The sequence below is a fragment of the Strix aluco genome, chromosome 4 (assembly GCF_031877795.1).
Source record: "Strix aluco isolate bStrAlu1 chromosome 4, bStrAlu1.hap1, whole genome shotgun sequence".
NCBI classification, from domain to species: domain Eukaryota; kingdom Metazoa; phylum Chordata; class Aves; order Strigiformes; family Strigidae; genus Strix; species Strix aluco.
Window position 1 is genome coordinate 25,989,635 of NC_133934.1, and position 18,508 is coordinate 26,008,142.

Here is an 18,508-nt window from a genome sequence, read left to right on the forward strand (position 1 = left end):
ACTGCCTTTTATCACGGTTAAAGGGCATGCTTCGCCTTAAAATGAAGTAGCAAAAAGAGGAAAGGGTATGAGGAATTAGACAAGAACCACAGGTTGTTGGGCAAGAGCCTGCAATCCCCTTGTTAAACCAAGTATTTCTCGTGTGGTTGCGGGCACCCAGTGCTGACACTAACTTACAAGAAATGTGTGTACACACCTCCTAGTTTCTTTTAGAGGCATTTCCTGTAAACACAGATAGAGCGAAGGTGCAAAATGGCATCTGAAAAGCTAATTCTCAGTTAATTCCTCAATTCCACGCTTCAGTAGGTGGTTAGCTGCAGCTCGCTGAGGAAGGATTAAACTTTCTACACGAAAAAATGAAATTTGACGCCAGCTCAGTGACTAGACATTTATACCTAAAATGCCTCAGTATGAACGTTATCACATCAGCGTTTTCAGATCTACCCCTTTTGCCTCCTCAGCCAGGACGCGGGGGGCGGCCGGCCGCCCCTGGGGCGGGCCCTGCTCCACCCGCCCTGCTCTGCCTTGGCCGGCGGGGCCCGCCGCTCCCGCCGGGAGGCCCCGGTGTCCCCCAGCCGCCCGCTCCGCCGAGGGGGGTCCGCGGACAGCTGGGGGCCGTGAGGGGCGATAATGGCGGCCGGGGCGGCTCTCCGCGGCGGGTCAGCGCCGCCGCCCCGGCCCGCAGCCTGGAGCCCGGGGGCGGCTCGGCAGTGGCGTGGGGCAGCCCCTTCGCAACAGGCGGCCGCCTCAGGGAGACGGAGGGAGAGCGAGGGGAGAAGAGCCAGCTCTCCCGCCGCCCTGCGGCCCGGCCGGCCCGCGGCTGCCCGGCCTGCTCTGCCTCCTCCCCCCGCTGCTGCCGACGTGGCGGGGCGGGGAAGGGGAAGGAGCAGGGGGCGCGCCGGTAAGGGGACTGCTGAGCGGTAAGGAGCACAGCGATTTCTTCTTTTTCTACCGCTTTTGAAACTGGCTGCGGGCTCCGCACTAATAACTCTACCCCAGAGGGGATTTCGAAAAGGAAAAAAACAAAAAAATAAAAAAAAAAGGGAAGGGGGAAGCTGTGGCCGCTGCGGGTTTGAGGGAGCGGCGCTGCGGCTCTGCCCTGGGCGCGGGGGCAGGCGGCAGCCCGGGGCGCCCGAGCGGGCGTCGCCTCCGCTCGCCGTGGCCGCAGCGTCCCGCGGAGAGAGAAGTGACAGCAGGCGTCGAGCGGGAGGGAGCGCGGTGCCGTCGGCGGCTGGGCTTTGCTTCTGAGGCGGGATGGACCCCCCTCCTCAGGCGGCGGGTCGGCAGGTGCCACCGAGCCGCGGCAGCAGCTGCCGCCGCCGCCGGCCCCTGAGGGCGGCCGGTCCCGCCGCTCGTGGGCCGCCGCCCGGGTGAGGGTGGCAGCGGGCGGGGTGTCCGCCTGCCGCCCGGCCCGGAGCTGGCCTCGGCATCTGCCTCCTGAGCGCTCTGTGGAGAGTAACTCCCTCGGGGGGAGCTGTCGGGGTGATGCAGATCGGGATAGTCTCACGCAGGACGGCTCGAACGACGCCTTCCCCCGCGTCAGGCGCGGCTCGGGGCCTCTGCCGTGGGGTAGTTGGCAGTTCGGCGCTTTGCTCCTGCAAGGAAGGTTCAGCTGACAGCTGCAGGGACCTTGGCCCGAGCGGCTCCCAGAGATGACCCAGTCCGGCAGAAATTCATGTGCACGTGTATGTGTGATCCTTTAACAATTGTACTGGTGCTGGGCATTTCCTCATTCAGATCTAATCCCCTTGCAAAATTACGATGCACGTGTGTACAGATTTTGCAGGTTTTCTGGAGGATCCTCCTATGTGGCAGTGGAGTTTGGTTTACAAGTACAAAAATGATCTTTAGGTGATGCTGCCCATCACAGTGACTACTGTTAATGCGGATATTTACCTACACTAAAGCATTTATAGTATTTGCTGTATTTCTAATGGAAAACTGTAAATACTTGTGTCAAATGCAAAGATTCTGACTTGGAAATGCATGTTTTCTAAAGGTAATTGCTATAGCATAAGCTAAAGTAATATAAGTGGTACCAAGTGCTTATTTGTTTATTTATGTTTCTTGTTCACTGATCCCAAATGCTATTCTTGGAACTGTTCAAACAGGTGATCTACATTCAAGCTAGATAAACAAGCTACTAAAGCCACAGATGTACATGAGTCTTTAATAAAATAAGACTTTAATAAAATATACTAATTTAAATACAAGCTTCTCAGGCAGTTCTCTCCTAAATCCCATTTTCCTTTGTGCCTTTTTTTTCTCTGTTCTTCAGTCTCTTAGAACCTCAGTCCTTCCTGACAGGTACAAAGCTTTGAACCATATTTAATTAATATGGGAGTCAATGAAAAGAAAACATCTATGGAGAGAACTTAGTTTATTTTATGCCATGCAACTCAGCATATAGTCAAGAGCTTGCAATGACAACTCTCTGTCAAGGGTTGCCTTCTGAGTGGAGTGCCACACATACTGTTGTTGCCAACAAGTAAGTGGTAGCAATCACTGTACAGTAATCCTTTTGGACTCTGCCAGTGCTTCTACTTAATCAGCTGCAGAGCTCGCTCAATGACCATTTCTTTCTCTTCCTGGATCCTTAGCCTGATGACTGCACAGCAGTGGAAAATACTTAGAAAAAGAAAGTTACGTTGGAAGATAAGGAGTAAATAACAGAAAACTGATTTGTAACGTTCCAAAAATAAAATCAATAACTGTATCTTATGCAAGCTTACCTTGACTTCAAAACTGAAGTTTAATCACACAGCTGGAATTTTAGGAGCATATGCGAAACATTGCACCCCCCAAAGAGTAAGCCTTTGAGACAAGTGATGGAGAAATGGTGTGAACAATGAATGCTTCCTGTCTGTGAAATGCCTGTCATGTTCTCAAATTATGCCCCTTCTCCAACACATAAATATCACCACAGTTTTAGTTACACTGTGTCATCCTCTTCTTCATCAGTCAGCAGGCTATAGGAGCCCGTGTATGTGGAGATGAGAAGGAGAGCAAGAGCTGCTTGACTGTTCCAGCTCAGATTATCCTGTTGTCCAGTGGCCTTTCATACACATCTAATAGGGAACGTAGGAATTAACCATGTGGAAGCTCATATTTGACTTCTCCAGACAAATGAACATCCTTTCTCATTCACCAAAGTGTATTTTGGAAAACAATAATGCTGCTCTTTGTACTTGAGTGAGATCCTGCAAGGTGAATAGAGTATTCAGAGTACCATCGTGATACCAGTGCTGGCATGATGCATATGCCACAGGGCTCCATGCTTCAGGAGGCCTTACATCAAAGCTGTGTTGATTTTCAGCAATAGCTTATAATAAACACTGCATATTTTATAGTCATTCAAATGTTTATGGAACCTAAAAGACTTAATTTATTTTCTATATTCAGAATTGAAAATGTCTGAAGATGTATGTGATGGCATCCCATCTGAAGAAAAATCTGAAGTAATGGAAATGCCCAGCAATGAGGTACTGCCTCATGAGTCAGTACCACACCTCGTGGAAGCTGAGATCTTGCATGAGTCTTCACAAGATGAACATGGACAGGCCACTCAGAGTGCCAGTAATAGACAGGAAGTAGACATATTTAGTAGTGAAAACCCTTTGACTGAAAAAATAATTGAAAGTCTGCCTTCCAATGGAGAGGCAACTGAAGACATGCCCACTGAGTGTAATGAGACCGTAAGCCTTGATGCAGAACCTGAATCTCATGAAACACAGCATGAACAAAGCAGTCCAGTAAGTAACACTTTCTTTTCCATAAAAGCCCTCCCCTCCCTGCTTTGTAAGGACAGAATTTTGTACAATGTACATAACTTTTTCACAAAAGCCTAGGGAGTTATATACAGAAAGCCTGCATGGGAATAAAATAAGTTAAACTGCGACACCAAGCTTTTGGAAAGTAGGAATAGTGGAATTTGTCTTTGCCGGTGTGGTATTAATTTGGTCTTTCTAGCCTGGTTGCGGTGAAACTATACCAGAGCCTAAATCTTATTAAGAATCAAGTCAATTTTGTATAGATATAATACTCCTGTCATTTTGTTATCTGGCTTTCTGTACAAATCTGCTTCATTCAGTTCACAGAATGAACCTAGAAAAGGACAGAATTTAAGCTGCATATGCAGCACTGAATCTTGTACTTGCTAATTTTCAAGTCATTGACTTTACAAAAACAATGTATGTTTCACCAGGCTTGGCAAAACAGCCAGTAGTTTTTGATTTGTGATCCACAGACCTTTGGGAGTCCTGTCAGTAACTGCAAGAAGTTAGTAAAAGAAAACTAAGAAAACAAGGCTTTTTTACAGTCTATATAGCATCCAAATCCAATACATATGACATAGCTGAAGATGTTGTCATCTCCACTGAAAAATGTTTAGGCATCCTCAAGCTGGAAAAGGTTAAAACACATTGTTTTATTCCCTCCACCAGTGATCCCCTCCACAGGGGTCTGTACACTGCACAAGGCAGAGCTGTCTTGGGATACTTCAGCTTTTGGTTTTGAGTTGACTGTGGTGGGATGATATGTTACTGGAGACTTTCCTGAGACAACAGTTTCTTAATACAATTTAAATATGGAATACTGATTATCACTTACTACCACACATTAATGTAACAGGTTGGCAGCACTTCCTCTGGCTTTGTTTTTATTGAACAGTTTTTAGGACCTCCCTGTGGACATCTACTGGGTTACACCTCTGAGGAGACTCAGGCAGAGAAGCCTTTAACTCTGGCTTCTGGTAGAACTCGGGAAGGAGACAGGTTCCTGCCTCTCCCTAATAATAGCCCTAATAAACTTGTATGGCTTTATAGGGTCGGGTACCTGAAGGAGTATTAGGACATCTGTAAAGACATCTCTAGAGTTCTAGGTGCTTTCACGACTATGTGATCTGAAATAAGCTTCCCGTTCTGCCTTCTTGTGCAGAGAAGCTTGAACACCACGTAATACCCGATCTATCATCATTTATTAAACGGTGGACTTTGTTGCCTGACAGGTACTTTGTGTTTCCTCCTGCCTTTGGAAAACATGAATTTTAGACAGTGGAATAATATTTTTGTTCTTGCAGGCCACAGACTCCTCATCTAAAGCAAGTAGATGGGGAGCTTGGGGTACATGGGGAAAGTCTCTCCTGTCATCAGCTTCTGCCACAGTGGGTAAGTGTTCACTCAGTACAATACATGGAAATAAATTGTAATTTTAATGTGTTACTGGACATACTAATGTTGTATCTTAAAGATTCATAGACAGTTTTGTCCTGATATGCTTGGCAAGCATGATTTTTTTTAATAGGAACAACCTCCCTAAACTGTTGAAGCACAGTAATATTTCTTTGAGTCAGATTAGGGACAAGGTACTAGGCTTGTTTGTAAAGTTAGTGAGTTACCTCATTGTGGCTTCTTCACAGAAAGGATACATAACCTGATACAATTACTATCAGCCAAAGGCTTACGGTTTTTGAAATCAAAGCACTCCACCCTAGATTTGTACACATTCATGTTTGTGGTTTATACACCATGACTTCTATTTATACAATATGAATTCATTTCTCGTAAATCATTCCAGCTTTCATTGACACCCAGCAAAACCAGACTTCAGAGAGTAGAACAACATATTGAAACATGGACCCTATACTCCCTCTCCCTATACTCTCATTTCCAATAGTATGTCAGTACAGAATTTCCTTGTGAAGACTTTAGGTAAAACTTAATCATTACACATCAAAAACTCACAGAAAGCGAAGCATGCAAATACCTAGTAACCAGTGGGAATGCATTTCTCACAAAACTGTACTAAGCTGTTAACTAATCAGTTCTCATAACGGATCCACAAATCACCTTCAATAGATGAACCTAGGAATTAAAATTAATTGCTAGTTTCCAAAAATCATGGATTCAACAGAGATACTGGTTTTATGATCCCATATAAGGCTAAATAATTCTCCTTCTTATCCTCCTCTGTTCTATGGGCAATAAATTATTTCTGTGTATTACTCAGAGAAGGAGGGAACTTCCCCTATCCTCTCTTTTTTTCAGTAACACCCACACTCAAGAGTTCATAACTACCTTTTCTTTCAGACAGTCCAACCAATTAACATATCTAATTAAACTCAGAATGGGTTTCTAATAAGTCTTTAAATTGATGTAAGTGAAGGTTGCCGCTCAAAGGAGTGGGCCTGCCCAGTCCCAGCGACATATTTATTCCTTCTCTTATGCTCATGGTACCCTTCATGTAGTGATGTGGGGAGCTGGTTTATGAGACTGATTTTGAAAAGTACAAATGAAGTAAGAGGTGAATCTTCAGCTGGATCAGTTTGTGAATTCCCTAATCTGGCTCACCATTTGATCACCCACATGCTACTGAATGGGAAATGATGGGAACACATGGAACATGCTGATGGGGACAAGGGCAACTGCATAAGTGTTCTCAACTTGTATTTAACCTTAAAGTTTAGCGCTTCTCTTTCAGACTTGAAGAAGGGCCTCTGTGTTGAAAATTTTGCCCATTTTTTTCCCCACGCTATTAGTAGGTCTAATTAAAGGGTACTGCTTTCACAGACTTCCACAAGCCTTGCCTCTCTTACATTCTCAGACCAACATAACAACAGCATTCTGGAAAGAATTTGACTTAGTGTCAATAACTGAAGAAAAAAATCTTATGTGCATAAAAGTAATTTTACTGTTGATCAGTTGGAATTGCAATGCTGATGAATTCTTCAGTTCATTTTTATAGTTGCCTCTACACAGCGGGTTTCTGGGAACAGAGTTCTTTCAGGTCCTTCAGTTTTTGCCTGTGAGGTAGCCATATTTATATTCTGTTTAGCTTTTGCAATAAATAGTATTCTAGCAAATGGGCATTCTAACGTTGTTTGTGAGTAATAAGATTATTTGTTACCGAACAGTTACTGTTCTTGCGGGCTTGCAGTGGCAATCTCACAGTCTTCTGTTGCTTAGAAGTCTTGGCCTCCCTGGGCAATCAGTTTAGTGTCACAGTGTGTATACATTTTCTGTGGAGCAGTATGGCCATAGATATTTTCTTGCCCAGCTGACCTGAGCTTGCCTGAAAATGATGAATGCTGTTGGAAAAAGTTTGGGAGACAAACAAGAATGTGTGTTGTATCCCTTCTTATTGTCTAGTAAGTAAACAAGACATGCCTTTTTACAGCTGTTTGTTGCTTTTGTCTATAAAACCTGCTGTGAGCATTGTATCTCTGTGGATTTCCATGGGCTTCTTAATGATGTGATCTGATTTTTGGTTCATATACATTAAAAATTCATGTTGAATTGATACTGGCTTCTTAACATACAATCTGACTGTATCAGCATCATTACTATCCTCACAGAGTGCAAATATGCTAACGAGTTTGCTGTCTAGGCAGCCTGACTTGATAAGGTTGTGTGGCGTTGTCTATTTTGAATAGGCATACCATCACCATGTCTATATATTTTTAGAATTATTATTACTTAAAAATGAACACAGCTGAAACAGGTCAAGTTGCTTAGGCAAAGGAGCATCCACATACAGAAAAGGAAAAAGAAAATCTTAAAATAATTTTGTTTTTACATGAAAATAGTTGTACCATGTCACACTGAAGACCCATCTACTGTTTAGTTTCTGGCAGTGACCAAGAGCAACTGGGTAAGAGCGTAAAACCAGGTTTATGTAAAGCAGTACTTCCCCTGTTTTCTCTTCCCATTTCCTGGAATCTATAACTTAGACAGACTTCCTGACCCTGGGATCAGGGTAGGGTTGAGTTCCCATATTACTTAATAAATTTGGGTCTAACTTTTCTCTGTGAATTTATTAAATAAAACAGACTATGAATTAAGCAGAAATCAAATGTACATTCTTACTTGTTCACAGAACCCAAGGTAATTTTGAAGACCAGATAGATAATCTTAGATTTGTTCCAGGAAATCAATGCAGCAGGTAGTAGTTTATATTCCTAATATAGAGGGCTTATTTCCTGGTTGTTTGTTATGGAAATTCATCCCTGATTCTGTAAGTATTTACTGTCTGTCACTGTCATAGACAGGATGTGGGACTGCGTATACCATGTATCTGCTTCAGTACCATAATTCCTAGTGAGAGACAGAGAGAAAAAAAATTAAAGCTATTGGGAATTTCTATAAGCTTTCTTCTTTTTATTAAATATTTATTATTCTCATTTAATTTACTCAATTTAATATCTGAGCAGTTCAGCCAATGCTTCATCTCCTATTCTACATCAGAAAATAGGTTTGCCGTGATCCAGACTATTTTAATGTTGCTTATTCCTTCAGTGTAGCAAATGGTATAAGTAAAGCTGCTTTCTTGGAATTAGACTTACCAGCAACACCTTCAGTGTGTGATTTTCTGTTGCTCCGTGGTTATCTTTGTACAACACAGGTGCTTCTTTGGTTAAGTATGACAAACACTTACTATTCCTTGTATTTTTCTTCAAAATTATACTCTGTAAAAATAGCAGAAACAGTCTGAGGTGGACTATGTAGCATCCTAAAGGCCTAGCCAAATACATTCATCTTTTAACAAATAGTATCATAGAAAAGCCCAGTTGGAAGGAACCTCGAAAGATCATCTAGTCTGGACTTTTGTGGGAAGCAGCGCCTAGATGAGATTATCTAGCACCTTGTGCAGTCACATCTTGAAAACCTCCAGCAGTGGGGACTCTACCACATCCCTGAGAAGGTTGTTCCAGTGAATGACCATTCTTCTTTCTTACATTCCTTTCTCTTGAAGACTGAGCTGAAATAGTTGTTCCAGGGATCTCGGTTTCATTATCCTTCAAACCCTGGTTAAGAGCTCCCAAACAGATTAGCATCAGCAGCTGAACACGAGCTGGCAGTGTGCCCAGGTGGCCAAGAAAGCCAACGACATCCTGACTTGTATTAGAAATCGTGTGACCAGCAGAAGCGGGGAGGTGATAGTCCCCCTGTACTCTGCATTGGTGAGGCCACACCTTGAGTATTGTGTTCAGTTTTGGGCACCTCAATACAAGAGAGATATCGAGGTGCTGGAGCGAGTGCAGAGGAGGACAATGAAGCTGGTGAAGGGCCTGGAGAACAAATCCTATGAGGAGTGATTGAGGGAGCTGGGACTGTTCAGTATGAGGAAGAGAAGGCTGAGGGGAGACCTCATCACTCTCTACAACTACCTGAAAGGACATTGTAGAGAGGTTGGTGCTGGTCTCTTCTCACAAGTGATTAGTGACAGAATAAAGGGGAACGGCTTTCAACTCCAACAGGGGAGGTTCAGACTGGACATTAGGAAAAAAATTTTCACAGAAAGAGTGATCAGACAGTGGAATAGGCTGCCCAGGGAGGTGGTGGAGTCACCATCCCTGGATGTGTTTAAGGGTCATTTAGATGAGATGCTGGGGCATATGGTGTAGGGGAGAACTTTGTAGAGTAGGGCTGATGGTTGGACTCGATGATCCCAAGGGTCTTTTCCAGCCTGAATGATTCTATGATTCTATGATTTTTACTGCATGACTATAATTTGTTTAGCATACCTGATTTTAGTTTCTAATAATAAGGTAGTTTCCATATAATTTGTATCTTATCTCTCTTTAACTAACTCTGCACCTATACCCAGTGATTGTTTTGGCAATGGTTTTGTATTCTAAAGAAAATGTCTGTTGTCTTTGAGCTGATTTTGACATTATTTGAATCAAGGTCCCCACCACAAGGCAGATGTGATACTCCTCTACACAACAGAATCTGTAATGCCTTTGGATTAGTAGCAGTTACTGCCTGAATCATTTTTAGTGTCTGACACTAGATGTCACACTAAGAAAGCTACTGAATCTGCCTCATTAATGAGGTGAAGAGTTTTCTTTTGTTTTTAAAAGATGCAAAAAGTTTGGTTTCCCCTATTGTGGAACCACAGCGGAGTAGATCCACTGAAATAGTTGCTGGGATGATGAGATGGGAGTAGGCTCACTGTGATTTCGGGACACAACTTGTTGGACTTATTGTCACCATTTTACCCTCTTTCCTCTAAATTGCATTTTTTAGTAAATCAGCAATTACACCATCCAGTCCTTTAATAACAGTGTTGATAAAACTCGGCTCTAACAGTGGGTTCCATTGCAGCTAAGCCATTCTATGGCTAGATAGCCACAGAAATGTGCAGTCCTGCACCTCTCTTTTCCTTGTATGTTTCTTCCTCGTCTCTGTGCCAGCGCACATGCTCCGCTGAGCTCCCGGTAATCCAGTTCAGGAAATTCTTATGTCAGGAAACTGACATAAGAGTAACTTTGGAGGAAAGAAAAATGCATTTTCTGCCTCTTCAGTTCCTTGAACCAACTCACTGAGATAAGTGCCCAGGCAAGCAGAAGGGGCAAAAATGGAACATGGAAGGAGCAGAACCTCCCACACCAGCATCGAGAAGCCATTAGGTCAGCTTAGCTGTAACAGCAAACCTTTTATCCCCTGGGCTTAAGTGAGGCAAAATATATTCTCAGGCTGTACTTGAAGCTTATGACTTCCGTTTTTAAAAACAGCTTGTATGCTTGAAAGCTTGCCTGTTTGTTGGGGGTTTTTTTTGACTAAGCTATCTGCTAGCTTAATAAGACTTACTACCTTCTCCTACAAGCCTTGCCTTTCATACACTATTTTTTTGTATGGGTGAATTATGGTGTTCATAAGGTGCTTAAGCTATGATGCTCAACAAGCTGTATTTCCAAGTAAAGTCTGTTCTCTATCATGCTGTATGCATGTGCTTCACACCATGTCAGTTTGGGTTTTTTAACTTCTAGTGCCAATGGTAAGACTAACATTTGTCAATACCTCTTATACAATAAAAGTAATTAAAATAGAACCCAGCTGTTTAATTACATGGTCTCTGAAATTCATACTATAAGGCTGCTTAATGCATCTTTCTCATGCAGTGCTTGTAATTAATATTCTGCTATCTTGATTATTTTGTGCTTGTATATATTCCTCATCTAGTTCTTCACCTAGTAGAATGGCACACAAAAATATCAGACACCCATAGTTTTCCCTGGTATGCTGAAAACCTTTTCCTGTCGCTCAGTATAACAGAATGAAGTGTCACTTGTGATGTCACTGTGTTCATGAGCTTGGATACGTGTAATAATCAGCATTGCGTAGCTTAAATTGAAGTCTGTGTGGAACTGAAATGCAAATGCTTCAGATAATGTGAAACTAAAGTATTGAAATGATGTGAATGTCTTTTCCATTCTTTAGATACTGTTCGCCTGTTGTGAAATAAAGAATGATATAAAAAAACCCAAAGGCTGGCTGTTATGCTTGTACCTTTATGTGGTCATAAAAAGGACAGTTAATCTATTCAGAAGACTTTTTTTTATTGGATAAATTCAGCTGATTAAGGGAAAACTGGTTTTGGGCCTGAAATCACATGGTGGTCAGTCAACTGTTTTGTAAATAACACTTTACAACCGCTGTAACAGCAAACCCCTTTTTCACAGTTCTTTTTTAAGAATACTGAATGCAAGTAACAGATGGGAGGAATTGTGGACATGCTTTTAGGGATGGCAGTCCCATTTGCTTTCTTTATGTCTTTTAACATTTAACATGATTTAGAAGAGGTGGAGAACCAATAATCTGTATAGCACCCTTTATGCCTATTACTATTATTTAAACCTTTTACCATTGCAATAAAGAGATCTGAAAGTAGTCTCATTTACTAGCTTAATTGGATTTACTCCTGATTTACAGACTGGACAGCACAGGTATTATCAGAATCTGGTGTGTTTTTGTTTTAACTACAGGGAGGAGAATTTTTCTAAAGCCTTGAAGTGACTGGAGTGCCAATAGGATAACCTCAAAGTGAGCACAGTGGGGTCCCCCTTTTTTAGTGTACAAAACCAGAGCACAGCTGGCTTTTCGACATACCTATACTTCATATAGGGAAATGATTCCCTCCAGCCATCTTCAGGTTTCTCAGTTTCTCAGTCAGTGTCAGATGCTAATTTAAGGCCTCGATCTTCATCTTTAGCTTGAACCAGATGAAGCTTCATTCATCTTACTTCATTCATCAGTTGTTCGTCAGAAATGCCCCATGGTGTAACACAGGTGATAAAGACTGTGTGGTAGCCAGGGACAAAATCTCAAACATTTCCTCCTCATCTGTGCCACTGAAGCAGGGAGTCCAGTTACCTGGGCATACTTGACAAGGGACAGTGATTTCTACAGAGAATGGTTTAGATTTCAGATGTGCTGAACTGCCCTTCAGAGGTGTCTTTTGGCTTCTTTCAACTCTGCAGGGAAACCAAAACTACTAAGCTGGGAGGTGGAAGATAAGAAAGCCTGAAGCGAAGTGGGATGTATCTGACTAAAGCCTTTGTGAGCACTGTAATCGGGCCTTGGGCAGATCAGGCAAACTCAAAGGCAGGCCATGTTTTTAGGCACTGCTTGCAAAACCTTCCTTTTCAAATGAAAGATTCGAGATAGCAAGATGAACAACAATATTCTGCTGAAATTGCCAGCCAATAGAAAGAAATCAGGTAGGCAAGAAAACCGAAAGCAACAAGACAGGGAAAAAGGCATGCTTTCTTCAGAAAGCATGCAGTTAACAATACCCACTGCATAACTCTTAATGTCTCTGCTGTTAGAGATGGTAAATAGAGGCATCAGAGGTGTTCTAAGTTTACAAAGTCAGCTCAGTGCATTACCACACCCAGTTTAACAGAACCAATGCACCTTTAATATGTAGGCTCATCTCCCATAACTTCTTTTATTTCTGTGTCTTTTGAAATTACAAATAATCCTTTTCATTTCCAAAGCAACATGTGCTTCTGTCGTGTTTGTGCATGTATGTGTATCTAGCAGTGCTGATGTGCCTCAATTGTGGTCTTCTGATCTCGTCTGGTTTTGTTGTTGTAGTCAAACATACGTGCCATACAGTTTAGTTCAGCAAAACCGCTCCTAGCTGACCTGAAATATTTTCTTACCATTCTACTGCATGTAACTATGCCCTGAAAATGCTGCCTTATTTAAGTGAGTCCTGGGAATTTGTAGAGTAACTAAGTGACTCCAGGATCTATTCATGCTAATATTTTCATTGAACCAATTAAAATGGGCAGGAGATTGGGATTAGGCAAAGTAGTACGCTGTTTTCCAGTATCTGCGTTGGAACAGATTTTGCAAAATGGTATGTCCTGTACAGTTGGACATACTGCTACATTTTGTAAGACATGAAATACAATAAATAAAGGTCATATTTTCTTTAGACAGGTAAAAGCATTTACCTGCCTGGTCTCTCTGTTTTGGTGTAAAACATCAGGAGCCCATGCAGTTTATGCTGTCATATAGAAAATTACTTGTTACTGTTCTTAGGGGACATGTGTTCTTTGTGTTTAGCTCCAGATACTCCAGTTTTCTTGTATGTGATCCTTCAGTAGTGCTGCTTCACATGTTTTCTAGAGTATATTTATTATTGAATTCACAGAGCACCTGATGTGCATCCCATCTGGAAATCATAGAATCATAAATCTAAGCCTTCCTTCTTCCTACTCCAGTTCACATAGTTTTGCTGCATCTTTCTTAAATCAGGTGTTCAAAAGTATATTTGTATGACTACACTCACACATACATATGTATATGTTTATTCAGAACACTGCAGAGCACTGGCAAATGATAGGCTATTTTGCTGTAGTTAATAGAAAAGATGCTTTGAACTTTTCTAATAGAAAGTGCACACAATTGTGGAAAAGTATGGACATTTAGTTAATTGTTATGCTTGACTTCATGCCTTAGATATCTAGGTATCTGCCTGAGCATCTGCATGAATGCCTTTTCTGAATTTATCTATGTACAGTTCAGTTTAAGGTAACAAAGCAAAGAAGTATGAAATTGTCATTAATACTCTCATAAGTAGTTAGGCAGGTAGTTAAAGCACTCTGTATTGTCCTACTACTAGAGTTATGAGCTTTATGTGAGATGCACTAATGGTGTACTGTGCAAGAAAAATTCAAATAGAGTCACTGAAACCATTTCATTTTGTGTTGGAAAGAAGTATTGCTCACCTGGTTGGTTGTTTACTTATTGCATCTCAGCTGGTGTGCAGAAACTTCCAGCTAAAGAAGATGTGCTACCTCATTTGCGATGAGAGAAGCATATCATGAACATACTTGTGGGTATATCCAGAAACAGAATAGGCAGACAATTTGAGGGTAGTCTATTTTAAGGGCAGTGTTTTTCAACTACAGCTGATACAGATTAGGAAGCTTTTGCTGACTACCAGGCAATCCCACCCTATCCTGTAGCAGGATATTACCAGTGCATGTGATCTGCTAGTGTAAATAAAGTCTGTGTAGAAAAGCAGCAAAGCAATCCCATTCTGTCAAAAATATTCAGATAAAAACACTAATAACACATAGTCTTTACATTAAAATATTCTTTACATTTAATAGAAGAGAGAGTTAGGGAGTCACTACGTATGTGTTAGGTAAAGGTGGTAAAATCTCTGTAGATCATCTACCACTGAAACAATAATTCTGTCTGTGTCATCTGACACCAACAGACTTAACAAAGTATATTTAAATAGCACCTTTGAGGAGAGACACTTCAGAATTTGACTTCAGGTGAGCAACTGAGTAGCTTAAATCCTGAAATAACTTTGAGGACTTCGGTCAGTATTCCCAAAATACTTACCTAACATAGCACCTATGTAGCACTCTTACCTCAGCCCTGCAGTCATCCACAGTCCATTAATTGTGGGTTAATTGTTCTAGACATCTGAAAACTAGGTGAGACCAAACCCTATGGCATTAGGAGAACCATCAATTTCTGTTTAAACTGATTGTAATAGAATATTTAACATTTTGAAAAGCAGGTAACTAAACTTTTGTGTGCCACTGAAACAAGTTTCACATTTCAGATCCAGTGTCATTTGTATTATATTTCAGCTTTATAATTTCTAGTCAGTAAATATACTGGATATAGTAGAACAAGTGAATTGTTAACCTAGAAAAAGAATAAGCAGTTGAGGTAAGTTTAATAGTTATTCTGATTGTCATTATTCATGGAGTATAAGAATACTGTGGACTGTTAGTAATAAGTTTTCAAATCATATAATCTAAAATATGGTTCTGCTGCAGGTCATGGGATAACAGCAGTGAAGGAAAAAGCAGGAACTACCCTAGGAATTCATAACGCAAGTTCAGCATCTTCGGAAACAGCAGAGCCTCCTGCAGCTGAAACACCAATTATACGTAAGCTCAAATTCACTGAGATTGAACAAAACTCTTTGACACTGCCAAATTAGACCAATTTATAAAATTTTAATATTTTGATCACAGAATCCAGTTGACTGTAATTTTTGACTTGTAGAGTTGGAAGTATGCTGTAGCTTGCTTTTCTTTTGTTAGAAGCAGAAGATTCTCTGGACCAAAGCTCTTCTGAGAATATTCCTTCATCTGGATCTCGTGGCATGTTGTCAGCTATCACTAATGCTGTACAGAACACAGTGAGTCACTTGAGCTGGCCTCTCTGCTCTAGTTATTTTTCATTATTTTTAGATACAAGTTCACTGTAGGTCACATTTGTTAAGTCGTAGGTCTTTGTAAAAACAGTTCTGTTGTAAGTCTGTTTAGAGTCTCTTTCATGGCAAAATAGCTCCATCAAATTACAAAAAAGAGAATTCGAACACAACTAAGTCAGTTACTACTTTGGAACCAGTTTCAATGAAAAATATGGTCTTCTAAACTATGTAAAATTCTGCAAATTCTTGGGAAATATTTTTTATAGTTATGGCACCATCATCTAGGTTTTTTTACAGTTAAGTCCTTTCAGAGGAAGTATGATAAGATTTGTTATCTTTTTTGAAGGCAGATAAAATAAGAAAATACTCCATTCACTTATTTTAAAACTTTTACTAAACTCTGTATTGTTAGTCCCTGGCCCTTACGTGCACCTCTGTATCTAGTCTCTCATTTCATATTAGCCTGCCCGGATGGCGGTCTCATTGCAGACTCAGTGAGGCAAAATCTTTTGTCCACGGTTCTTTCCTATTACACCCTCAATGTATTTTTCTGTGTGCACTTTATCCTTTTCTGGTTTTCTGTGTTTCAGCTTTTGCAAAATCCTGTACCATACTGTTTCCAAATAAATTCTTGCATCATCTTCTTCCCCAATATTTTTTACACACTATTACCATAGCAAATGTTTTCCTCTGAGCTTTTTTCTATGGTGTTTCCCTTGAAATTGTAAGAGACTTTAAGCATTGGCTAAAAAAGCATAGCATAACTCCCCATTGAGCATGTTTTACAAAGTGGCAATTCTTGTTTAGTGCACATTCAGTTCATTCTGAGTGCCTCATCACTCTTAATATCAAAGATTTTGGGAGCAGAGGGAGATTCCTATAGATTATTCCTAAGACTGTTGCTATAGAATCTGGAGCATCGTGGGGTTTGTGAGAGCTGGACACCAGTATGATTACCTGACCATCATGATTTGGAAATAAGAGAAAAGATTTGCATCAAGATTTGCAAATAAAAGAAATGTGCTCTCATGAAAACCTAGAGAGGCTACTATGCCACAGTGATGAATGTCAACAAACAGAATAACTTAATGTCTCAGTTAGTTTCCTGTAATGCCATTTGAGACTTTGGTAGGGTTTTCCATTATATATCAGGCTACATCAGCATTTGAGTATCTGACAGATGCATAATCCAGATTGAAATGGAAATCTTTAACCAGTGAAGATTATTCTTCAGTGTACATGAGAAATTGTCAGTGAGGGCTAATGCTAATATGAATCATAGAATGGTTTGAGTTGGAAGGGACCTTAAAGATCATCTAGTCCAACCATGAACAGGGACACCTTCCACTAGACCAGGTTGCTCAAAGCCCCGTCCAACCTGGCCTTGAACACTTCCAGGGAGGGGACAGCCACAACTTCTCGGGGCGACCTGTTCCAGAGTCTCACCACCCTCACAGTAAAGAATTTCTTCCTTATATCTAATCTAAATCTACCCTCTTTCAGTTTAAAACCATTACCCCTCGTCCTATCACTACATGCCCTTGTAAAAAGTCCCTCTCCTGCTTTCTTGTATGAAGACACAGGAAAAACAACTGTTTCTGTTGACAGTTCCAGAGTCATCACAAGTGTTATAATTTTAGAAATCAGTTAGGGAAGGCAGGGTAATCCTATTCATGATGGACTTTGGCTCCCTATTATTCATATCTAAAATATGTTCCTATGGACTAGATGCCACTTTGGATGAAATTAAAGTGGTATTATTCATAATCTTTTAATTGGCAACAGATGTTACATTTCTTCTGGTGTGAGTCTTTTAATTAACTAGAAATATTTGTATAGTGCATTGTTTCTTTTTGAAAATGTATTCAGAACAAAGTAACATAATTTTATAAATGTATCAATTCTATTGTTAGTTAAAGCATAGAAAATCTGGGAACCTGAATATTCAAAGATGGTGTCAGCAAAATCAATACTCTTTACAGTTCATATTAGCATAAAGTGGAAAGAAAATAACTACATTGTATTATTTTATACAGGGGAAAAGTGTATTATCTGGAGGCTTAGATGCTTTGGAATTTATTGGGAAGACAACCATGAATGTCCTTGCAGAAAGCGATCCTGGATTTAAGAGAACCAAAACACTGATGGCAAGAACAGTTTCTCTATCTCAGGTTGGATTTATTTAAATACAGCTCTGTTAATGCAGTTTCAGATCCTTTTCCCAGAATTTCAGAGGCCTCAGGGAGAGGCTTTATTTATTGTGGTAGATATTGGCTAGGCTTATGGAAATAAATATTATGCTTTATATTTGCTCCACTTTATTTTTCTTCACAGAACCACAAAAGATAATGTAAAATCATCTTTTCTGCATAATCACATGTGCAGTAGCTGATTTTAATAAGATAGTATATGTGGTGATAAATCATTACTCTCTGGAGACAGAATCAAATTGTGGTGTTTTTGTAACAGCTGTAGATAGTTATCTTCCAGCATAAGCATCACTATACTATTTTTCTTGGAAATGAGTGATACTGGAATATGACGTATGTTTCACTAGGAATTAAAGCTGTGAAAACTTGTATCTTAATGTCCATCTAAACTAATGGTACCCTTACACAGTCATGACTCATATGTTCAGAAGTTTGGAGACATGATAAAAACAGAAGCATAAGTGCCGTCAGTACAAAATTATGTTAGCTCTCCAGACACTGAGAGGAGGGAGGCTGTGGAAATCAATAGACATTGAAAAAAACTTTAATTTTACTACATGTTTACTTCCTTGTAGAGAGGAGTAAGGTATTTTTCTTTTAATGAGATGTTTCATCTTTAGTGTTTGTCATTGTAAGTGTGAACAGACTGATACTGTAGGCCAAAAGCAAGTAACTCTTGTTAAGGCCCGCAGGGTTAAAATGAGCTTTAGAGAATACCTTCCTAAAGAATATGCGTGAATTCACACATAAAATCTGAGGCAAAGTGACATAAATCAGTTCTCATGGGTCGCATAACACAGTGCTTCCTTTCAGTGATTCGT

At 40.6% G+C, this 18,508-nt stretch overlaps 1 protein-coding gene across 3 annotated transcripts in view; it reads left to right on the plus strand.

Annotated features, from left to right (window-relative positions):
* Positions 1–729: 729 nt before the first annotated feature.
* FAM114A1 (family with sequence similarity 114 member A1) overlaps positions 730–18,508 on the plus strand; it is a 38,039-nt gene continuing 20,260 nt past the window's right edge. For all 3 annotated transcript variants that reach the window (XM_074822333.1, XM_074822335.1, XM_074822334.1), the window contains exons 1-6: positions 730–920; positions 3,403–3,752; positions 5,078–5,165; positions 15,095–15,208; positions 15,365–15,462; positions 17,514–17,648. In XM_074822333.1, the coding sequence (XP_074678434.1) occupies positions 3,411–3,752; positions 5,078–5,165; positions 15,095–15,208; positions 15,365–15,462; positions 17,514–17,648 (777 nt within the window). In that variant the 5' untranslated portion in view covers positions 730–920; positions 3,403–3,410. The remainder of the gene's footprint in view (positions 921–3,402; positions 3,753–5,077; positions 5,166–15,094; positions 15,209–15,364; positions 15,463–17,513; positions 17,649–18,508) is intronic.